At 26.6% G+C, this 26,385-nt stretch overlaps 1 protein-coding gene across 2 annotated transcripts in view; it reads left to right on the forward strand.

The window, feature by feature from the left end:
* Nucleotides 1-724: 724 nt before the first annotated feature.
* Nucleotides 725-26,385, forward strand: part of LOC136990083 (calsyntenin-1-like) — a 49,629-nt gene continuing 23,968 nt past the window's right edge. For both annotated transcript variants that reach the window (XM_067288433.1, XM_067288434.1), the window contains exons 1-8: nt 725-907; nt 10,240-10,341; nt 19,159-19,342; nt 19,600-19,808; nt 21,820-21,966; nt 22,321-22,512; nt 22,596-22,862; nt 22,965-23,143. In XM_067288433.1, the coding sequence (XP_067144534.1) occupies nt 844-907; nt 10,240-10,341; nt 19,159-19,342; nt 19,600-19,808; nt 21,820-21,966; nt 22,321-22,512; nt 22,596-22,862; nt 22,965-23,143 (1,344 nt within the window). In that variant the 5' untranslated portion in view covers nt 725-843. The remainder of the gene's footprint in view (nt 908-10,239; nt 10,342-19,158; nt 19,343-19,599; nt 19,809-21,819; nt 21,967-22,320; nt 22,513-22,595; nt 22,863-22,964; nt 23,144-26,385) is intronic.

Below are 26,385 nucleotides of genomic sequence, written 5' to 3' on the forward strand. Positions count from 1 at the left end.
ATTCATTTGATTGAAAAATATATGTAAAAAAAGATTAAAAGTCTGGCTAACAAAATTTTTTACACTAAATATTTCAATATTAACATTAATTAAAGTGTGTATATAGTCTATATATATGTATATACGTATACATACGTAATATATTTTTATTAATAATTGATTATTTTTTATTTAGTTTGAATGAAAGATTTGATCGGCAAGAAAAGATAGGGAAGATTAATTAATTTAAAAAATTTTAAAACCTCGAAAAATCGTTTAAAATAATAATAAAAAAAACTTTTATTTAAATCGAATTCTAATTTGTCTAAGTATAAAATTAATTATACGTACAAATCTACGGGCATTTAACACGTACAGATACAGCGAAACCTGTGTAAAACGGATCGAATATTATTCCCGTTTAGACAGGTTTTATATATATATATTTTTTTTTAATGGCAATAAATCAAAAATAAATAATTTTTTTTTAAATTTCCGTATCACACAAAAAAATGATTCGATTTTTCCGATACTTTATAAATTTTCCCGCCGGATAAAAGAATTAAAATATTTTTAAAAAAATTAAAAAAAACGGAAAAATAAATTAGTTTAATTTCGATGTAAAAAATTATTATCCGGGCAATTCTAAAGATAAAACAGAGAGAGAGAGAGAGAGAAGGGAATTTTTCTTCACACTTCTCGCCATATTTGACTACAAATGACGTCATAGGTCTCGCGCGAGTTGTTACGATACTTCGTCTGGTGAGAGTTGAGTCGAGAGAGAGCGAGTGGACGTTGTTACGTATATTTATTATTATTTTTTTTTAGATGTTGATGTTTCGGTGAAATTCGACGGATTCCAAAATGAATATTTTCGGAATTTCTCTATTTGTAATTTTTATTGTAGTATCATCGACAAAAAGTCAAGGTGAGTTGTGTCAATAATGAAAAACGCAGTTAAGCCTAATGTTATCTCCACCATTTTGACTTTTTAACTATCGAAATGAAAGATCGATTGACGAATGAGACGAATTCCTTTTAATTAATTAATTCTTTTATATTTAATAACTTTCGTCGTTATTCTAATGATATTATTAAATATATACTCGGTCCGAGTCGATGATATTTCTCTGGGATGTAAACTTTATACTTCGTTAATTGTCCTTTTAAAATGGAATTTTACGTATTTAAGATTGTACGAATCCCTGTTTATTTACGATTTGCATAGACTGTGAAAGTTACGGAAGCGGTTGTATAAATTGTAGGGTAGACGTTACCTTTAGGCCATTCGTTTATTTATTTGTACCAGAGTTAAGTACCTAAATGTAACCTCTGCCTTCGTTGGTGTCGCTGAGTCTTGTTCTGTTTGAAATTGCCAAAGTTAAGCGTAAGATTGCTTTCGGTAAGCGGTCGAAATGCGTCGGGTTAACTCGAAAATGCCTCCTGGGCCGGTTTGCTTCTCGTCGGTTCGCGAGGATGGCCGGGCGGTTAAGGCGGAGGCCCGCCGCTCCGGGGACGGGTTTTTAGACCCGTCCCCGTGGCGGCGGTCCGTCCCGTGCGGGTCCGGCCGAACCCGTGACGAGATTTCTAAGAAGACCCTTTCGGTGTCAACGGGGTGGAAAGAGTTAAAAGAAGAAAAGATCCTTCTTTTGTAGACGTGGTAAAATAATTTAATACTTTACTTGTCCGGTCGGTACTTGCAATATATTCCATTTTTTAGGTAATTGTGATTATATTAAATGTATGGTGTAATTTATATATACGTAACGCCTGGAATGGTTGTGACCTTGCGTGTAATTTCGTAACGTAATCTTATTTTGCCAAAAAGGAAGGGACCGACGAGGGGGGCGAATGAGCCCGGAATGCATTTCCGTTCCCCGAGTTAACGGTCTGTTTTGATCAATTATTTGAAATTTTCAATGTGATAAGTTCTCCGAAGCAATTTTATGCTTAATTTAAACGACACTGCTTAAACTCTGTCGTAATTTAGATATTAAGTAAGGTAGATATTAAATAAATAAACAGGTATGCATATATAATTTGGTTTCATTTTTTTCTGATTTGTAATTTAAATTTTTCGCTTGCCGCAGCATAAATTATGGAATAGCTTCTTGTTAAGTTAAAAATTGTAAAACGTTTTGAGATGATTTAAATATAAATGCCACTTATTTGAGTTAATAAATATAATAATAGCTTTTATAATAATTGAATACGTAATTATTTACAAAGTAAATAACAGGTTAAATGTACCTAAAATTATATATACCAAAGGTTACGCATATTGAATTATTATATTAATTACAAGTAAAGTAATTAAGATAATTTTATGGATTTTTTTCTTATCTTTTAAATTTGGAAATTCTGACTTTTCGGCTATTTGTTTGGTTTCTTTAAATTTTAAAATATGATAATTATTTTATAAATATATTTAAGTACGGTTTATTACTTGGTACTTACGTGTATACCGTATGTAAATTGCGTGAATATAATTATTCGAATATATAATAAATAAAATAAAATTTTGCCTTTAACTTTTCCTCAAAGACATTAATTTCATACTTTTTAGATTTGTTTGACCTTCATGTTTATTTTTAGAATTAAAAAGTCACCAAACATACACCTGTATGTATTTTTATTTGGTTGTCCGAAGATTTATGCTTTTTGTTTTTTTTTTTTTTTATTTAATTACTGTACAAAACTGATTGTTTAGTTTTAATAAATTTTTAATTTAGGAATGAGGAAAATATATTTTATTATAGCTGACCCATTATTACTCGTGTGATTGGAAAATATCCATGATTAAAGTTCAGAAGGCTTAGAATTAAGCTATCAACAAAATTTTGTAGCTTATTAAATCAGTTAAATTTTTTCTGTCTGAAATGTTCTGTAGAGAAGAAAAAAACAAATAGATGGAGTAAGATTGAAACAATACAATAGATGACTTAAGGAAATTCAACTGAAAATTTTAAGTTTTCCTCTAATTTTCATTATAACATGTATAGGTGTATATTTATTTTGAAAGACTGCCTTTTCTATTCACCAGTGCTGGATACTTTTGATCAATTTGCAGATTCCAAATTGTGTAATTGTCATCTATTACTTTTAGTGAGTCAAATCAGTTTAAAATAAAGCCTTTGTGATCCTGTCAAACAATGGTATTTAGTTTTTTTGCTATAATCTGGCCTTTGACATTGCCAAAGATGCCTCTCTGTTGTGTCCATGAATGTTTTTGTTGAACATTATCATAGAAAGTCCATTTTACATATCCATTATCAAACATTCTGAACAAGTTTCATTCTTTCCAATTGTTCAGGTAGATCAAGTACTGTACATGTCATTATATTGTCAATAAAGATGTTTCAGATAGAAGAGTAAATTTGATATCCACATCAATTATTCACAAATAGTATATTTGGTGGAAGGCTATTATGCTTGTATAATAACCTAATACTCTTATATCAGAAAACAATTAACTAAAAGTTTTGTTTTTGACATATTTACTTATTATACTCTTTTGAACTGTTAAATGCTGGTCATTTTTAATTAAAATTCTTTTTAGTCGTCATTAACTTTTATTGAATGTCCTACTTGTGGTTCATTGTTTGTATTAAAATTGACTTGATGAAATCTTTCAAATTACGACAGTTTCTTTATGACACAATTTCTTTTCTGTAAATTTTACAAAAAATGTTTTTTTGTTGTTGTTGCTGCAGTGATCAGATTATTTTTCTTTCTACAATTTGAATATAACATTGTAGGTCTCAAATGCACTGAATGACTATTACAGATATTACAATGTAACAAAGTAAGCTTGAAATTTATAAATCTAATATTTGCTATTTTAAAATTTACAAATTTTATTTGAATAATAAGACTAATACTAATATTTACACTGAACATATTTACATTGAACACACTAATAATAATATGACAAAAAAAATTTTTATTAATTTTTCTTCTTGTTCAAAGTCTATTATTATTAATATTTGCTAAAAATATTACATTAATCATTCACTATTTGTATTATGTATAGTTATGAAATGTTTGAACTAGACATTAATTAAAATTACTTTTTAAATATTGCTTAATTTTCTATACTAAAATTGAAAACTATGAAGAAAAAGTAATTTTTAACTACAGTAAACAAGTTGAAATTCCTATCTAATATTAACTTTAGAACTATCATTTAGTATCACCAAATCATATCTATATAACTTTTAAGATTAAAATTTCAAAATATATGTGATTAATGTAAAATTGTTTATGCACTAAGCCATTTTATTGTTTTCTCTTTCACTGTTCTCTTGAAGTTTGAATTAGCCTTTACAGTCTATTTGTATATAGCCATGCCAGAGATTTTGTTATAGTGTGAACAAAATGCAAACATTAAATTTTTATTTGAATAAAAATATTTTTAAAATTTATGAACTGAGAGGCTTGGTGGAAAAACTTGTATCTCATAAAACTACAAAAAACAAGTTAAGAAATTTTGGTTTTGTGCATCATTGATTCGTCTTCTAAGAAGTTTTCATGGTTCAGTTGCATGCCCCAAGGGTTGCGCACTCACATTACGTTACATATTAAAGCATTGGTGAATTGCAACACAAATCCTGTTTTTTTTCTCTGACTTCCTAATGTGGAGAGATTTTTGCCATGCTTCTCAACTGATAGTGTGCAATTCATGAGCAGAGATAAAAATAAGCAGGTTTTATGACACAAAAAGTTAATCTTTAATAATTAGCCAATAATACAAAATTCTAAATAAATATTTTTTACTGAATAGTCATCCTCTAGTTTGGAACAAAAATTCTAAATAAAAGTTAATTTTCTGGAACATATAATTAATTTAAATTTTGTACATTTTCCTTTTATTTAAAACCAAAAGGACATTTACAAAATTCATGTTAATGAATTGTTATACATTTTTAAAAAAATACGACTCCCTCATAAGTTGACATCTGTATACATTTTTAAATGTATTTTATTGGTTAATATGAATTTTGTAAATAGACTCTTAAACCTTGTAAGTTTTTATTTTATTTCAAATTAATTATAAATTTATAAACAGTACTATTGTTGAGAATTTTTGTTTGAAACCTGAGGATGGCTGTTTAAAGAAATGAAAACACTAACTTTTGAACTTTGCTATTTGTGTTAGATAGTTGACTTTTGTCAACTATTAATATCTAACAAGCCAACTATTTATATATATATAAATTTTATATTTTATCCAATACTATGTACACTTCATGAAATAGTTTTCATTTCAAAAACTGAAATTGAATTGATGTCAGTTAAATTACTTGCTAATTATGAGAAAAAGAGTCTTTGATGATGATAAAAATTAACTCAAAAACACACTTTGGTGACAAATCCTTTTTGATAATTGTCAAGTTTAATGTTAAAAGTAATAATATAAATAAAATAAACACAAAATATATAGAGATAAATACAAAACTTGCATAAATTTCAAATTGAGTTTGAATTATTGTTTTATTTCTGTAACTCTAAAGGTGGTAATGTGACAGTTATCAAAATTATTTGCAATTAAAGTGTTTTTTGAATTAATGTTGTTCTTAACACTAAAGATAGATTGTTTGTTCCATAATCAGATACTATTATGTATAAGTTTTGGACAAATTATTACATTTAAAAAAGTAATTCAAATTAGGCTTTATTTTTTGAAAAAAGAGCTCGTTTCTACTAAGCAATAATAATCAGCTTCTTTGTACAGTAAGAAGTTTTTAATAAAGAAAATCGAACTGAATTGCCGTCTTTATTCCTTCTGCAGAATAGTGTTTTTCAGAATTAAGTAAACATCAAAAGAAAGATTTGAGAATATGGAGAATATTAAATATATAACAAAAAAATGAATTTCTGTAAATTTGCATCTTATTTAATTTAATATTTAGCAGAAACTTTTTAATCCAGCAAAATTATAATAAATGCACAGTACATTTTTGCTCATCTTGAATGACTATCCTCAAGTTCTAAGATAAGATTATATTTGAAATACAAAACTCATTTTCTTTAATTTTTGTTTCAAATTCAGAAGCAAAAATTAAAGAAATGATTTTTGTGTCATTAGAAACATTGTAAAAGATTGGTATCATAATTTTATCATATACAAAATTTATATAAGATTTCATCATAAACACATTAATGGAGCATGATCCAATTATTAATGTGCATGAACATGGCCATATGATCAAAATATATGTAAAAGATAATAAAGTGATTTTTGAGATTTTTTTTTCCATTTTTAGGGTTTCATGTGAGAACACTTATAGCAACTGTCATCATAGTAATATAATAGTACTGAGTCCCTTAATGTGCGATAACATAAATATAACTATAATATAAATATATACAACCTTTAAAAATTGCAAAAATAAAAATGCATTCACATTGTAAATATTGCATGAGTTGCAAAAATAAAATTTTTTGCAAGGTGTACAGGTCTTATACTTGTATAAAGAAAAGATGTCAGTGAATTGTTGCATTATGACTGCATATGCAGAAAATCAATACATTTGAATTCATTACATAATTGCAATTAGTGCAAAAATAAAATGAATGAAAAAAGATTTATGCATTTCAAGATATATTAATACTAATAGTTAAACTCCAAAATGATATGCTAGTGTTATATTAGAATCTGTATTAAATTTAATCTATATTTGAAATGTATATGATTATAATAGTTACTTTTTTGTAACTGATATCCAGTTTGATAAGGAAATGAACATGGCCATATGATCAAAACACTTACAAAATCTTTAATATTGTCTGTACAACAGAGATGTATTTTAATATATATATCTGTTGCATATATCTAAATACAAAACTAACCATATATCCAGACTTAGTGTGTTTTGAGAAATGCACAAAGTAATTCTGTCAGTTTTGAAGATTAAAAGTTTAATTAATTTTAATCTCTGATATTGAATTAAAGAATTTTTACTTAGATATTTGATTGTTTCTATTTAAAATATTTATATAACTAATATTTATGCTAGCCAACAGCAAAAGTAATCAAAACATATCATTTTACACAACGCTTATATTGTTTGAGCTAATATTTTTAATGACAGCTTTGCAGCTTTCCAATGTAGAGTGTACAATTTTCTTTAAGTATTCTATACCAATCTTGGTGTCACAGACTTGGTGTAGAGTTCTTATAGTTGCTATTTATTTCTAAGCCTCTTCTCTGCAATTCTCATGTCCATAATGCTAGCAGTTCTTATTAGGGTTGAGATTAGGGCTATTACCTGATCAGCTTAGACATCAGATCCGTGCTTTTTTTTTTTTTTTTTTTATGAATTTTTACCTAAACAATTTGTGTCAGTTTAAATGACAATAATGCCGACAAACTGACACATACTTCATTTATCATCTTGGCATGGTTACATGGGCTGAGTTGTCTTGGAAGATGCAGGATTTCATGCCATGAAATTGTTTTTTGATTGTTGGAATTAGCTTTGCAGATAAGATGTTTTTATAGCACACTTTATTTATAGATATATTTGTAAAGTATAGTTTTCTGACACCTTTACTAGATATACATTCTAACACTATTCAACTCACTGTAAACTTTGTCATCTCTATCAAGTAAGCACTGTTACAGTCCTGCTTTTTCTACAAATATCAAATATTGGGTTTTCTGTTAATCTCTGCAAGTTAAGTTTGGATTCATCCAAAAACAAAACACAATCTTGCATATCATTCCAATCTACATGCTGTTTAACCCAGATAAGCCACTGTCTATACAGTAATGGCTTCTTCTAACATGATTGGTATACTTTTAAAATTGCAGTCTCTATGACATTAGTAGTGTAATTTAGTAACAAATACACTTAAACACCAAAAAAACCAAGAAATAATGAATGTATTTAAACAACATAAACATTTTCTTCCGTTTTTAGAAGGTCATCTTTCCATCTGCATTTCTTCTAACCTGAAGATAACTATTGCATAGTGTTAAAACTATTTGAACCATTTCAGTTTTTTTTATGAAAGCACACTATATTTGCATGGGATGATACAATCATCAAAAACTACTGCAGTAGACTTTGTTAGCCAGTGAAAGCATTCTTGTGTTTATGATGATCATGAATGATAGTCTTTATAGTTTCTTGCAGTTATTCAGCAAAATGATATTTTAAGTTTAAAAATAAACACTTTTTATATAATTATGAGTAATGTAGTTTCAAAACAACCCCTCAAAACTGAATAAATTTGATTAAAAAAAAAAAAAGCCACAGAAACCCTAATAACCAGCAGAACAAGGGAGATGTAGCTAATGTTTTTGCTCTTGTTGAACAGGCATCATCAGGCTAAATGACTGCACAGCTGTTGAAACAATGGGGGATTGCCATACATGTTTTTGATGCAATTTCATGCATATGAACAAAACTTGGCTTCACAAATCATTGGTGATGTTAAATTTTAATATACTTGAAATGTTTCCAACAGTTTAATGAATGATGTAAAAATGTTTAGCTTTATAAAATCATTTAAACAATATTAAAAACTATTTAAATTTACAAGTTGTAAAATACATTCATCTTTCTAATGTACAAGTTAATTGTACATTAGTAAGATGGATGAAACTGTTTCACATATTATTTTATCAGGGAAAGTTTTAGTAATGCTTATAATTGTTTTGTGTGTCCACAATAGCAGTTGGATTTAACTTGTGTCAATTTGGTACATAAACAGATTATAAAATAAATTTCAAATTATAATACTTAAATGTTATGTAAAAAAAAGAATGTGTTTCATAAATATTTAGAAACAAATCTTAAACATTAGGAAGTAATTCCACTTTTAGCATTCATGTCAATATTGTGTCACTCAAATACCACAATATTGATACAAATACTACAGGTTAATTAAGGATATCTGCTATTGAATATGTGGAAAGAAATTTAATTTAAAAAGTGACCAGTATTACATTTTCAAATTCTAAATTTTGTTGCAATGGGATGAGGTTCCATAACATTTCTGATTAAAATAAAAAATTAACTGACCATTTCTATTATATTTGTTTTTTATTTTTCCAAAAAGAAGGATCCAAAAATATATTCTTACACAGGACACATGAAAAGATAGTTAAGGCACTGCCCACAATACTAGTTGGATGGGCAGTTATTGCAAGAATAATGTACACATGTGTAATGATTAGAATATGAATGATTATTACAAGAAGTGCAGTATATTAAGTTATTATTTGAAAATAAATGAAAAATGGTGTTTTATTCATTTTAAAGATAAATATATATTAATTTGCCAAGTTATTTTGTCTTTTAAGATGTTTTGTTTCACATTGTTTTTAGTACTTTAACAAATAATTGCTTAAGATTTTTATATAAAATTATCAAAATGAGAATTTATAATACAGCTTTTGAAAAATTAAATATTGGTCCCAAACATGCAGATCAAATAGAGATGATTGTTTATGACAACCTTTTAAAAACACTTATAATATGGCAGTACAAACAATAAAGTGAAAGCTTTATTTGGCCATAGCTACAAGATACTGTTAATTATTATTTATTAACAGACTACTTTAAGATGCTAATTATTTAAATTTAATCAAGTATTGATGAATTATTAGAGGAAAAAAAATTATTTCTAATAATAACTATTAGAATCCTGTGCGCCATTTTGTTAATGTACTGTTAACAAAATGGCTTGTAATTTGAAGCTATTACTGAATTTTTCCAAGCTATAATAATCTGAAAACATTTTGTAATGTTTAGTTATGTTTGGCTTAAAAATTCATACCAAATTAGTTTATATTTTTGAAACTAATTTAAATTTTTTATATAAATAAAAATTGAAATGACAATGAAAATATAGATACTCCTTTTGTAAATTATAGAATATTTTAATGTTTAAGTTTTATATTGGACCACATGCTTTGGAAGTTGAAGTCTGTCTGTTTAACAAAGATGAATAAATTAAATTTGTTGTTGTATATAGGAGTTAATCATATATTTATTGGAGCTTGAAAATATGGTTGCTGATTATAGGTATATGATATAAAGTTCAAAGTATATTAGTAAATAGGAAATGGTCATTAAAATAAACATTTTAAATGACAAATTTTCATTTTTTTAGAGTAATTGAATTAATTTTATATATATAAAATCAGTCATAAAAAATTCTAATTTAGTGAATTTTTTTAATGAAGTAAAAGATTTTATAAAATAATTTCAAAAAGTTTTCTAAGATATATTATTTAATATCTTTTAGCGCCTCGTCTTGAAAATGTGAAACCAGATTTGGGATATCATGCTATCATAAAAGAAAATGAGAGAACAGTTGAAATCAGTCCAAGGATAAAAGTTGTAGATGGTAAATTTTCAAAACTACTTTTATAAATATAAATTTTGTTAATTTACTCTAGCTTTCTTTTTATTATAAGTATTACTAAATGCAAATGTTTATTTTGTAAATTTAATACAGACATTCCTTTTTAATATCAGAATCCGTTCCTGAAAATCGGATGTTCAGTGAAAATATCTAACTTGGAACTAATTTTCCATTATTTTAAACAGAAAAAATTGTGGTTACAATGCTATTCCAAAACCTTTAATTAATTTCTTAAAATGCAATTATAAAACATAGGAAGATGTCAAACCAAATGAAGTGCCAAATTATCATGCTATTATATAGATATAGATATTGAAATTTCATAAAATAGTATGATAATTTGGTACTTCATTTCGTTTAACTGATAAATTGAGTTTAGAGATGTTGATATGTAAAATGTCAATGATGATGTTTAAGTGTAAGATGTGAATGTTTAAAAATTACTTTCTGATTACCAAAAAAACTAGCATGGTTGTTAAATTTGCATGGTATAATTAATAATTTGCATGGTATTTCATTAACATTGTTTTTGACACTACACTTTTCAAAACATTCATATGTAATCTTTTGGCATTCTATCATTTGAAATATAACTCTAGATCCAGGGATCCTCAAACTTTGACTGTTGGCCCTTTCAAGGATTTTTTGATCTTTTATTCTTTTTTCTCTAATACAGTTAATAATAATAAATAAATTGAGCCAGTATTAATTTGTATGCTGTTTTCATAGAAAAGATATACTTACAACATCCAGAACTGTTATATAGTCTACATAATCCATTAGACTAATAAACTGTTTTCAGTCGACTCCCAATTGATCCCTGAAAGTGTCTTATCAATCCTGGGGATCAATATTTACCACTTTGGAGACGCCTGCTATAAACTTTCACTACACATTTTGCTAAAATGTTGCATTTAGGTTTTCAGATGTAATTTTTCCATCATATGTATTGTTTGAAAAACATATTGAGAGATTTGTTTTATGAAGTTTGAGTATTAAAAATTAAGAGAGATTCTGCAAGATATGCCTGGATTCTTATATAATATGATGAACATATAAAGGAATTTAATATTGAAAGTTACATTTCAGTTGCTGTCCACTGAAATGGTAAATTGCACATTTCAAATGAATTTAGAGATTAAAATCTAACTATATGTGATACTTTAAAATTTTATTGAATTTCCTTTCAATGAGGTGGATAAATTATAATTATGATTTTATATCTGAAAATTACATTATATAAAATCCATATTTATGAATGATTGCCTATAAATGGTTTTTTCTTAAGTGAATGTCAAATTGTTTACATACAGTAATGAAATATGATGATTCAATTTTTTTTTAAATTATTGAAGTGATAAAACAGATGAATTTTGAAAGAGTAATCAATACAAATGTTGTAACAAAGAAGTTACATTCAAGAGGGCTATATTAATCTATGATAGGTTTTGTAATACATTAAATATAAAGTTAGATAAAATTATCATCATAATAACAACACCTTTCTCACTTTTTCTAGCAAGTTTTAATAAAATGAATTAACATTTTCAGCTATTTTGAATAGCCTTCCTCAGGTTTAACACAATTTTGAATGTCAATTAGAACAAAAATCTAATTTTTGTTTAGATTTTTGTTCTAATTGACATTCAAAATTGTGTTAAACCTGAGGAAGGCTATTCAAAATAGCTGAAAATGTTAATTCATTTTATTAAAACTTGCTAGAAAAAGTGAGAAAGGTGTTTTTATTATTATTATCTAGAAGTTCTAGCTTATAGCACATAGTATTTAATGTATCTTCTTAATTATATTTAGTTACTTGAAATTCTCTTGTAATGAATTAAGTTCCAAATAAATTTACATTCATACAAATGTTAATTCATTAAATATCAATGTAAAATTGTGATTATAATCAATAACTAATGATGATGATGAATTGTTCTGTTAAGAGAGATCTTGCAGAATCTCTCTTAACAGCATATATCTGGATGTTGTAAGCATATCTTTTTGAGGACCCCTGATCTAGAGTTATATTTCAAATGATAGAATGCCAAAAAAATTACATATGAATGTTTGTTTTGAAAAGAGAGATCTTGCCGAATCTCTTTTAGCAGAACATTCTCCAGACATTTTCAATAGACTAATTAACTTAAAAATTAAGAGTTCAATTTAAATAGTACAGGAGTTATTTCAGATATCAATTTTGTAGAAAATGTATTTAATTTTATATTAAATTATACTGTTGTATATTTAAATCTCTTACATCCTGGATATTTCTAGATTATATTCTGAATTCTAGAGATTTTTATGCAATTTGAGGTTGACTATTAAAAGTTATTTCCAAGCTACAATTTCATGTTACTGAATTTGCTTTTAAATTAACTTGTGTTTATTATAAACCAGAAATTTCATAATTATATATGGTTATCCATCTATTGTTTATTTTATTACATTTCATAAATGAAAATTTCTATAAATTTATAAATTTATATTTACCAAATTTAAAAATTAAGATTTAATCATGAGTATTGAAAATGTTTGAATTAACTACTAATGATTAATTTTTATTTTTATAAATATCAATCAATCATTCATAAATATTTTCACATAATAAAATGGATTTCAAGGTTTCTGTTTACTTTTATTTATTATTTATAATCATGATAATTTGATATTCATTAAAGTGTGAAAAAAATGAGTGTCATATGATTCATCTCATTATGTTACAACACAATTTTAAAAAAATAATTAAAACAATAAACATTGTATGCAATATAATGAAAATAAGTTGTGAATAGAACTTTCAGTTGTTAACTAGAAATAAATTTATACAGTTCAAAATTATTCTTAATTTATAAGAAATAAATTTAATTATGATTTAATTTGAAGTTAAATATTTAATTGTCAAAACTGTATTGAATGAAAAATTTTTACTAGAAATTGCACATTTTTAATCCTCAGACTTCATTTTTTATTATTTTGCAGTTTTCAGTAAAAAAAAAAAAAATTGAAAATGCATTTGCTCTTATCCTTGAGTTTTCATTTTTTACAAGCCATATTTTTCTATTACATGTAAACATAACGTTTTCATTTAAGTCTGAGACTAATAGCAGACTAAAGTCATCCTATCACAAATATATTAAATATGTGAATATAAAATACTTTTTACATTATATTATTTGCTTCCTATTCAAATCAAAAACATCTGTCTAAATAATAAAATGCCATCTGTATATTGGAATAATAATTTTCTTTTTTTCCCCTCCCTTTATGTATGTGGCCTTTATATTCATTTCAAGTTTTAAGTTATTAAATTTATAGTGTTGCTAATATTAATTTGGAATATGCTTTTAGAGCATATTACTATATTTTTTTCTTGGATGCATAAAAAAAATTGTTTTGAAAATTATCATACTAGCTATAAAAAATACTTTTATTTAAAAAATTCTAAGTATAGTAGTTTATATATGGAATTTGCTTGGATGAAAACAGTTCTGTTTAGTCAATCAAGAATCTAAATTAGCAGATCATTTTTTGGGCTATACTTTAAACTAGTTGAGCAACGTAATTTGACCTAAAGGTGGACAGTTTGTCATTTTGCATTAGGATTAATAAATAAAATTATTTGTTAACATTAAAGACTAATTCATTTTATTTACCACATTTCAAAAACAAATATTGGAACAGTTCTCTTATTGGATTGAAGATTAAATTTGTTTTTTTTTTTTAAATATAACTTTTTCTTCAAAGAATAATATTTTTGGTCTTATAATTTGAAAATAATTTTATATATAAATGCATAATTGGTTTTTTTTATTTGATTTTAGTGAAGAAAAATCTCAAGTTAATTTTTTGTTTTGTATTTGTATGTATTTGTTTAGTTTTAGTAGTCACTACTGAATGATGACACTTAAATAGAAGTGTTATTAAGTTAAATCAAATTTAACTTTTACATACAAATGTCATATATGGTTATAAAAAGTTTTGATTCATTATTTATTAAGGTTAGAGTTGTATGAATACTATTTTTAAAATTTACAAATACTAGAAAGTATTTGAAATTCAAGTTCTCAAATATTGTGTTAATGAAAAAAATACATTCAAATACTATGAATACCTCCAATATTGCATCATATGTAAAGTCAGTTGTTGATTCAGAACTTCCCAAAGGGGCTAATTCAAAAATTAAAAATATTTGAATTAATATGTACTTTTTATTAACACAAGCCATAACAGCTGGGTTGCAGATGGTCTTTAAATTGTATTTGTTGTCATAAATGTTTTCAAAACATTGTTTTTAAAGAGAGTTTTAAAATGTAGTAAATTGTTTTTATTTTTACTTTGTTTTACTTTGATTTCTTTCAATATATTAATAAACAAGTTTGAATACAAAGTCTCTATGCACCTGGAAAGTCAGGGATTTTCATTAGTGTTTGGAAAAAGTCATGGAAAGTCAGAAAAATTGGCCTTCTTTGTGCCTTGTTGATTTTTTTGCTGACAATATGCTTGACTAAGTGTAGCTGTCTGCAAGCAGCAAGAAGTAATGTGGTGAAATACAACTTATGAAAAAGTTTTTCAGGACCCAAAATTTCTCCCAAGCATAGCCTACACAAAATTTTCCCAAAAATGTACAAAGTACAAAAAATGATGATAAATAATACCATTTTAATTAAAATTATTTATCGTTTTTCATTTTAATAAATTTGATTGCATAACAAAGCAATTTATGATTTTTTTCCTCCTGTTTATTAATAATTTATAAAGTTCGGGAAATTTATTAAGGGATAAATTTAATAAATATAAACTTTTGTACATGAATTCTACAGGATTTGTTAATGAATAATAAATAAATAAATGCTTTTTTTTTTCATTTTTTCAAAGCCACATAGATTTATGACTGTGGATTAATAAGAGAATAAACTACTTTAATTTAATAAAATATTTTATTTTTAGTTTTAATAATTTGGCAATTATAAAAACTAAAAAGTTGAATAGCATAATATGTGCATAGTAAGTCAAATGCTGTTTTATTTTGTTAACGTAAGGGATGTGACGGTTAGAGAATTTGTATAAAGTTGGTCAGAGAAAGCCATGGAATTTAAAACAAAAATTTGAGTAGGAAAACTGTAAATAATAAATATTAAATAATTTATTAACTAAATAACTTATATAAGGTTCACTGTGTATTCAGATTCAAGAAAGTAACATTTGCCCATTTCTAATTAAGACATCATATCAGGCTGCTTGTAGACAAAAGTGGATTATTTTATTAAAATGATTTTATTATTGTCTTTGACTAAAAACTAAACTTTAAATTAATAAACACTTTAATGATGATAGTGTGACGTTATCATTTTCATTCATCAAACAAACTACAAATTATTTATGAGTATATATTATTTGTATCAAATACAAAATAATATAAATTTATCAAAATTATAGTCATTATATTATAATTAATTAATTAGTAATGGTACATTAAAGCTGTTTGAAAGAATCTTTAATGTATTTTAAAGGAAAAAAGTTTTTGGAATTATGATGATATTTTTTAAATAAGCAAAAGTATAAAATTAATTAGTTAATTTCAGTAATTAAAAAGAGGGGTCTTTTGTAAATAATTTAGATCAGAGAACATATACATTCATATATTTATTATTTTAATTTTTAGAGAATAAAAAATTGTTATATTACAGGTATAATTAACATAGTAATATTGCTTTGAATAAAATAATTTTATCATTATTACTCACCTGGCTCCAAATTTTCAATAAATTTTTTAATTGAATATTATATTGGTATTCAAACTATTTATGATGATAATACAGTAGAGCGTCGTTTATCCGAATCAATTGGGGACTGGGGTTGTTCGGATAACCGATTATGTACAAAAAAATATATTAACCTATCCGATGTTGAAATTTTTCTCCATTGCGTGTCGCTTCGTGTTGAATTTTCGTCGATTTTAAGCCTAACGTAAATTTTTATAATAATAATCGTGGCTATTGTATTGTTAAAAATTATTTCTTTATTTTTTACAAACAAAATAAATATATTGAAAAATATAAAAACAAAAATATGATACTTTAGAAGTTAATCTAGTATCAAAAATGTTTGATTCGGCACGACACAGTCCGACTGGAAAGCTTTCGGTTAATCGACGTTTCGGAATAAACGACGCTCTACTGTAATTATATGTCATAATAATAATAATAATCAGGGTTTAAGCTGAAAAAATTTTCTGTAGCATTTTAGCTAACTTTATTAAAAAAGTTGTAGTAAAATTTTAAAAACCATAGCTAACATTTCTCATCCATGAGGCTGCCCAGAACAATACACAATACATTATTGTTTAAACATTTGTTTATTCTCACAGATACTGTACATTATTATTGTACTGCACTACAAATATAGCCATAAATCTATTGTTACAACCCACAAGTATCATATATTATTGAACAATTCTTCTTTGTTTCGATTCACACCAGGCAACAAATACTGAATGAAAATCAAATTCCCATCTTGGAGGGCCATTTATGGAGATGTTTAACTAGTTGCTGACATTTTTAAATTAAAACAGTTTCAATTGGAGTTTTTGTTAATGTCATTTTACCGAAATCATTTGCACTCAACAGTGTGCACTGGGTGTAAAAGAACATATTCAAAAACTGTTGGTATGTGAGGGTAATCTGGGAGGTCATTTACAACTATCATTTTTATAAACTTTAGTCGATGACATATCCTTACATCTGACAGCAACAAATCTTTTAAACAAATCCCACTCCATCAGAAATTGTTTTAAACTACAATATTAACAATTAAGTATTTATTTAAAATAAAATTTACTGCCAGGACAATAATTTTGAAACAATTTACAAAATTTCTTTTGAACAAACTCTGAGTGTCCTCCTTCCTTATGTCCCTTCATGCACCAATAGGAAATAACAAATCTTGTGGTGGAGTCGGTCTTTATTGGAGGCTACTTCCCTGCCTTGGCATGCAAAATGTTACAAATCATCTTGTGGTGGTGGGAAAAAGCACTTAATTTTATTAAGTAATGTATGAAATTTATAAGTTTTAATTTAATTTGTTTATTGGAAACTTTTGTCTCTACAAAGCAGAGAATACATCATGCCCCATACAGGTGACGTCTTTCAAGGGGGACTTTTCTTTTGCATAGTCAAAGCAACATGAGATTGCATTCAGTCGGTACTAACTGTCCCATTTTAGGAGAGATGGGTGATGTTAGGGTTTCTGCCCAGCCAGTATTGGGTCTGTTTGGCTGGCAGTCAACAAAAATATTTTAGTTTCTGCAAAGCAGTTTAAAATATAAACAAAATTATATTTTAATTGAAAAAATATTAGATAAAATTATTTTTAGTATTTAGTATGTTTACTTATAATGATAATGCTTGAACGACACCTTAAATACTTTTCAGCAACACTTCACTTTGTTTAAATAAATGTTTTCAACCCTTTCCACAAGTCTGCATTGCATTTAACGAGAGGATTCCCACTGTTTAAGAAGTCAGTTCAAATCTTTTTGTTAAGCTTGATGTAGACTGGTGAAAAAGGTCAAAAATGTTTTTTTTTTTTTTTATAGAAATTAGTGTTGCTGAAAAAAGTATTTAAGGTTTTGTTCAAACTAATTAGTTTCAGCCTATATAGAAGTGTTTTTTAATGATCAAACAACTTTCCCATTATAACTAACTATTAAAGTTTTTGTTATGATTCACAAATGATACTGTAATGCATTTTGTGTGATTCTAAGTAAAAATAATTGTTCACACTAAATTTGCTTCTGTTTTGAGTTTTAAAAATTGATTTTTCAAGATGGATTAGTCTAGGCATTTATTTGATTTTACTTTTCCTTGAATAAGTACACACAATTGTACATTTAAGAAAACCTGGCTCTAATGAAGGAATTCAAAACGTGGTTAGCTCGTGACTATGATGATATTCATTCAGCTTGTTGCAACATTTGCCGAACCCCATTTAGTGTTAAACATGATGGAATTATAGCATTTATGAGGCATGCCAATTGTGCATTTCTTTTTTTTGAGTAAAAGGGAATTAGCTGTAATTTGTTTGAGGATAGTGTTACAATATTAAGTTTATCTGCAATAAGATTACAAATTTATCTTCTACTACACAATAAAAGCATGCATATTTACATATAAATGGAGAATTTTTGGTTTCTTTCAAAAGATCGATTTGGGATTTCCCAATCTCTTTCCATTCTTAAGCTTGATGTTTATTAATTAATGAATGTACTGTGTTCATAATGTAAATCATTATTTTTTGTAAACTAACTAAACTTTAGAAAGTATTCAAAAGAATCAGAATCAGGAGAAATTTTGGTATCATCCCATCACCAGTTAAAACATCTTAAAAACTAACATTTTTAAGATGTTTTAACTAGTGATAGTTTTAACTAGTGATGGGATGATAATGTTTTGTGGTGATGGGATGATAAGTACTATAACCACTTGGGAAACATTAGTTTTTTAGTGAAATGTGGCAAGAAAGTTGTCACTAAATTTAAATTTTTGTAGAATTTTAGCAAAAAAAGCTAGCAAGAGCTTAAACCCTGAATAATAATTTAAACATCATTTATTTCTCTGAATGTTTTAGAAAAAATTTAAATATTTCAAAAATGATTTATAGCCGCATAATTTTTAGGATTATTTAAGAATTGTGGACAAATCGTAATAATTTCTATATTTTAACTATTAATTTTAAAATATTGATGAAATTATTCATGTGAATGTGATGATAAAATAATTATTAAAATTTATATTTCAGCTGAAGTATGTAGTTTTATAATTACAAATAAACATCAGAAAGAGGTGCCATTTATTGTAGAGATTATTGATAAAGCTCGTGGTGAAGCTCAGTTGGTATCCAAGAGAGAATTGAATTGTGAAAAACGCAAGAAATATAAGTTTGAAATTGCAGCTGTCGGATGCGATGGTCAAATATCTGAAAAGTATGTATAATAAAAATATAAATTTATAGTTGAATCTATTTTATTTATAGTCTCATAGTTGAAAAAGTAATAAAAGGATTACAATAATTTGTTTCATTATGTACAGTACATAATTTCAAAATTTCTTTTCATTTTATGAAGAATAACATATATTTGTTAAGATGTAAAGTTTTCTTATACGTATCTATTAATATATAATTAGTTTATGAATTTAGTGATTTGCTACTTATATATTAACTTATATTGATTTGCTTTAGTGCAACTGTACATCTAACAGTAGAAGATGTTAATGAATTTGCACCAGAATTTCTTCAAGATTCTTATACTGTAGATGTTGATGAAGACAGATTGTATGATCAGATTATTCAAGTAGAAGCAAGGGACCATGATTGTTCAGCAAAATTCAGTGATATTTGCAGATATAAGATTGCAACTTCAAATCAGCCTTTTGAAATAAATACTGAAGGTAAAAATTTGATATTAACTAAAAGTTAAACTGTAAATTATTACATTAATTTTCAAAGTAATAGAATCAATCTTTATTAACAAAAACAGATTGTTCCTTTTGCAGGGGATTGTACAAAATTGACTTATATTATTACATTAATTTTTAAAATTGTTTTTATATAAGCCTATTTAAAGTTTATAATTATTATCATACTTAAAGCAGTTCAACTAAATGATCTAAATGCTTACCTTTTTAAATTTAAAATCAGTTACAACAATAATATATCTTCTGTGGAAAATATATTATATTTCAAAACTTATTGTACTATAATTCTGTCAATAGCTATTATCAAGTGCAGAAATTTACTAGCCATTTAACTTATGTCTTACTAAAATTGACCAAACTCCTCCCTGTATGTTACTATCACATGTATTCCAGATTTCAAAGAATTTAGCTGCAATAATAGTAATAAATGTATATTAGAAGAAAGATAAGACTTACAAGTTATTCCTATCAAAAAACAGTTACAAGAATAGTATAACTGAATTACAGTCAAGAGAAAAAAATATTAATAATGAATGTTAACAATGAAAGAGGATTTTATGATGTTGAATGAAACAAAAATTTTGTCTTAACTCTGAAAAGTATTTTTATGGAAAGCTATGTCAATAAAAAACAAAATCAACTAATTAATTAAAAAAAATCCAGGATTATTTAATGTAATGAAAGGGTTTTTTTATTGATCCATCATATTTAATCTTTAACGAAAAAGAAACTATTTGATTTTGTTAAATTTTATTATGGCCATTTTTTTGGTAATTGACGTATAATTTTTGCCAGTGAAGGCTACCCCATATCAAAACTTGTCATTTAGAGGATGATTTCTGTCAGCAATATCAAATTTTTTGCATATTAATTGTTTGCAAAATTTATTGCGAACAATATTTATGAACTTGATAATTAAGCTAATAATGTAAGCTATAATCTGCTATGAGATAAAGCAATAATGTATTTATTAACCCAAACTTCTCTCTGTAGAAAGTAATTTAAAAATATCATGTAATAAATTTCTCTATCTCACTTCAGTATATTTTTAAAAAATTGTTTCATATTTTTGTCCACTAACTTTTATTAATAAAACAATATTTTTACTTCAGAAAATTTAGGAAGTACAATAAGGTCTTATGTGGGAATGATATACACAGATTTATGTTTGAATGTAGAAAGGTGTGCATCCAAATATAAATCTAATCTAATAGATAATTACCTTTTAATGCATATGCTGTTTTCATTATGAAATTCAGTGTATATAGTAAAAACATAAGTAAAATATTTTAAACAACACATTTCAATGCTTTTCTGTTAATTTTAATAAATGCATAAGTAGACAATTGTCTGCACTTGTTTGGGTGGATTGCAAATTTCTGTGAATTTCATTTTGCATGATATCTGCTGACACACAGTTCATGTAAAATAAGATATATGTATTTAACTGCTAAATGATTTTCAATTTACTTTTCAATGTGTAGAATTAATAACTTTTTTCATTTTAGCTTAGTGATATAAACTGAAAATATAACTACAGTATTTTAAATGATAACTCAGCAATAAAATTTCAAAAATATATTTGTTTTTCAAAAGTTACATTAAAAAGTATTTTGAACTTAATGTATTTAATGTTAAAATTTTTTATTTTCAATGAAATTTAATATATTAATTTTATTGTTATTGTGAACCACGTTTTTTTTTATTTTTAAATGATAAATTATGTGTGCTGATGATATATCAATTTCATATTATGTGTAATTTTGCAATAATGTTTCCAAATTATCTATATATAGCTTTGTTTAATTAATATTGTCAAACACATTGAATTTGATTATTTATCATGCAGAAATCTTTGCTAATGGCATAAATGTATGACAATTTATAATCTACTTCGATTTTTTTAATTTATGGGTTTTTTTTCCCTCAAGCATATGCAATTTTTTCATGTTAAGTAATTGTAACTATTTCATTTTATTTTCAGGATGGATTAAAAATACTCAACCATTATCTTGGGAAGAAAGTCCAAACCATATATTATCAGTTGTAGCTTATGATTGTGGTATGAAGATATCTAAGCCAGTTACTGTGAATGTTAAAGTAAATCGCATTTGTCGAATTGGTTGGAAAGGTAATCTATGAATTTTTGATTTAGACAATGAAAATAAGAATAACAAATAATTTTCTATTACTAAAGTTACTCTCTGATTAGTGACTATGTTGGTTCTTTTACAGCAAAATATTTACTTACTTTTGGTATTATGGTGTGATGTGATATATGAAAATTTAATTTTGTTTTCTGTTTAAGAATATTGAACACAATAAACTTTTAAGAATTTTTCAAATGATTAAGACTTGCATAATTTGAGGAATAGTTTTGTAATTTCAAGTTATTGTAGTATATGTAATGTTTGTAATTTTAATTATTAAAATTTATTTACTATTTAAAAATTATATTTAATTTGTTATTTTATAATTTTTGTAGGTATTCATGAAAGAATTGAATACACGCCAGGTTCTGGACGACGAGCCTTATTTTCTGAAGCAGAATTGGAACTTTGTGATGTTCCTTGCAAACCAGAAAAATTATCCACTAAAGTCTCTTTAATCACTCATCATATAGGAAAAGGTTGTGATCGTGACACCTATTCAGTAGATTCACAAAGAAAATTATGTGGTAAATTATATTAATATATGTATTATTATACATAATAAACAAAAATATAATTAATTAAAATTTATTTTTATTATATATATTAGGTGCAAGTTCAGATAGTGTTGATTTGCTTCCAAGTCCTGGAATTGGAGCAGAATGGACGAGAACTTTACCAATGGATGATGGACATGATAGTGATCAAATTTACGAATTTGATGGCGCTACCAATGCTGTTGTGGTTCCAGAAGTGACATTGAATCATAATTTAACAGATAATTTTACTGTTGCATTTTGGATGAAACATGAACCACCACAGGATCAAAATAATACTCATATTAAAGAGCATATCATTTGTAATGCTGATGATCACAGTATGTTAAATTTAAAAAATTAACTATTTATTCATAAAATGTAGCTATTTCATACTTAAATGATTTGAATATATTATTATTAAATTCTTTGTCATTTTACAGAGATGAATAGGCATCATTATGCAATATTTATTCGAAATTGTCGGCTAATTTTATTGTTAAGAAGAGAATTTTATCAGGAAAGACCAAGTGTTTTTAGACCTGCTGAATGGCGTTGGAAATTAGCAGAAGTTTGTGATAACCAATGGCATCATTATGCTGTTAGTGTAAATTTCCCATCGGTGAGTGAATACTATAATTATATTTTAACATATTTGCTAATATTAATTCAGAAAATAATTCATTTAAAAATATTTTAAGAATTAAGTCAAAAGTATATAAAGACTAATCTATATTCACTGGGAAATATAATGAAGATATTGTAATAGCATTAAATTCTGTTATGGCTAGGTAATAACATGTAATATAAAACGGACAAAATTTTTGGGCATGCTGAAAGTTATAATAAGAATAATAGGCCTATCTCTAGCACTAAACAATAGGCAGAAACGTTATTTGGCGTGAATAAAAAAAGTATGGACTATTATAAAGCCCATTATATCTACACACAATATATATTATAATGAAAAAGTATTAAAAATTTATGATGATAATTCATTTTTTGTTGGCCCTTGACACTGGGGGGGGTCAGGGCTCAAGCTCTGTTAGTCCCTATGTAGATCTGCCCCTGTCACAATACATGTATGCTGACTGGGTACCACAAGTTTTCGATACAATCTGGCTGTGTTAAATGCTTCAAATGATGTCATGCGTGCGTACTTGTTTGTTGCAGCAAACCTCCATACGAGCAAGCGTTTGAGTTTCCGCAAGCATCGCACTAACTTAAAACGACTAGCTGTCAATGTAAAAGCTAACACAAATGGTAAAAGAGATTACATGTTAGAATAAATTATTGGCATATTTATTCTCATATAAAAAGTATATTGACAGTCAAAACTTTCTATTAAGCATGCGGTGCATGCTAAACAAGCCCAGAGAATTTGTCTCTGATATAAAACCTACATAGATATGTCTATTGATAACACAAGAAATCTTGTTAAATGGTTAAAATACTATATTCAATCCTACAGTAATTTCAAGATAATAAAATGAACTCTTACAACCAGATGTGAAATTGAAAGACAAAAATAGATTAACTTACTACTTTTGGCATAATAGGACCTAATAAAAGTCATTTTCTACCTTTAATTTTTGTAAAATTAAAATTTTGGTGAATAATAAGTCTTTAATAATAATTTAAGTTCCATTGTTAAAAGCATGAAAGTATAATCTTTACATTTTACTACTGTTGCTCTAGTCATCTGTATAAAAAGTCAATTGTAAACAAAAATGCCAAAATAATTTGTTTATAAAAATTCAATTTATGCCATTTTACTTTTACTAAAGACCTACATCAGTATTTGTTTTCATTAACTGAAAGAAATCTGAAGAGGATTTTTGCTTTTATGAGAAAGACAAAAAGTAAAAATAATATTTAGTGTTTGTTTTGCTACAAGCTGTTTTAGAGACTTTGAGCATCTGTGCTTTAATCTCAATTTATTTTGTGCATCTGTTAGCAAGATATGTCCTAAGGTGCAAAAAGCCTGAGAGCTCATAAAAGTGTTACACTTGGCATGAAACTGGACATAATTAAGCAGTTTGATTATTGTGAATGAAATACAGACATTTGTGCATGTGCTGATCTTGCCTAAACTCTTATTTTTGCTGTTTGCAAGCAGAGAGAGAGAGGGTATCTTGAAAACAGTCAGGTTGCTATTGGTTTTACTAGTAACAAAGTAAGGGTGTCTAGCAATCTGAAAAATTGGGAAAATTCAGGTCTGGAAATGTTAGGGAAAGTAACATAATTTCTAAGCCTGAATTTGCAGGTGAAGCTAACTTAACTCTATTTAAAAATTTACTGCTCTGAAACTAGTGAAGATGAACCTAGGTGATAAAGTATTCTTGAAGTTGCCAGTAGGTGTTGACATAGGACTTACAGCCAAGTTTTCAGTGAATAAGCCATGATAGTAGTATTTCCAAAGGGACTTGCATATCTTTCTACAAAGACTGCAAAAAGTTTGTCAGAAATGAGTACAACTTTATCTTGGAGAAGAATTCTTTCTGGCACAAGTTAAAGCCTTTTCTGTTAGTTTATTATACCTGGACATTACACTGGGTTATTAACAGTAAACAGATGGCAATAACCATAGAAGATAAATGAAAAGAGTTTACAAACTGTCATGTTTCCATAAACAATAGATAAGGTGAAAGTATTCAAGTCCAGAGACAGGCTGAATGAAGTTTACTTGAATTTGCTATACAGAAGAGAGTAGTTAAGCAATCTTTCAAAGTTTGTATGGAAAGTTATAATATTTTCATATGGAAATGCTTTCATGGAAGGGGGATTTAGCATAAACCAGGTTTTAATAGATGAAAATCATCAGCAAAACTCCATGGTTGTTTTGCAAACAGTACAATGCCATTAGTAATGCAGGGGCTTTCTGAAGGTTGACATAATGAAGTTGACAATTCTTTTCTTCTGAAATGCTCTTGTTTTAAAAAGAAGAGCTGAAGCACAAGCAATGAGATAGAAATTGAGAACTGCAAATAAAAGGGCAACTCATCAAATAAGAACTTTAGGAAGAGAAACTGAAAGTCAAGTCAGTGGTCTTTCCTGTCATTAGGTTAATGTCATATCAACTAGTCTTATTATCATTAAGCTAATTGAAAATTTGCAAACTTTATTTGAAATATTTTAGATCAAATTCTAGTATTGAATACCAAGTATGCTTGCTTATAAATAGCAAGATAGCTTGATCTGTAAATTTATAAGTATTTTTATAAGCTGGAAATTTATCAAAAGTTATTTGGAAAAACTTGGAAAAGTCAAGAGAAATTCAGTCTGAATAATGCTAGACACCTTGCAAAGTAGTCTTTTAGTCTGCATTCATTAATGGATAAAATGGAAAGGCTTTTGTTTGAGTGGATTGAATAGATAAACAAAGCGTGATGTTATCTTCATTCAGGAAGAGATAGCCAGTCTTTTCAATAAACTGAAACTTAAAGAATGGATGATAGTGATGAAAGTATTGCAGAAGTGGAATTTAAATGTAGTCATGGGTTATTTGATTGGTTTTTGAGACAAGGCAGTTTCTTGACTTAAAGATTACTTACTGGAGATAGTGCTTCTGGATAGTTCCACTAACTACACTGTACTTGCATTTCTGTTCTATATAGGTTGTATATTTATCAATTTTGCTTTTACTGTATGTTAGTATTATTTTAGGTTTGGTGTGTTATTTGGTATGATTTAGTATGTTAATTTTGGGTCTGGGAACACTCAAAATTTTTCCTTATGTAATTGCTTGTTTGCTTTGTCATTTTTGCTTATAGAGAGGTTTCAAGGTCGCACGTCACGTGATAAAACACACGTTTTCTCCGCTCATTTGCCATTTTTGTGGTAGTTTTCGCTCACTTAGCTTAC

Source organism: Centruroides vittatus, unplaced genomic scaffold, assembly GCF_030686945.1.
Source record: "Centruroides vittatus isolate TY-2023 unplaced genomic scaffold, ASM3068694v2 scaffold_861, whole genome shotgun sequence".
Taxonomy (NCBI): Eukaryota; Metazoa; Arthropoda; class Arachnida; order Scorpiones; family Buthidae; genus Centruroides; species Centruroides vittatus.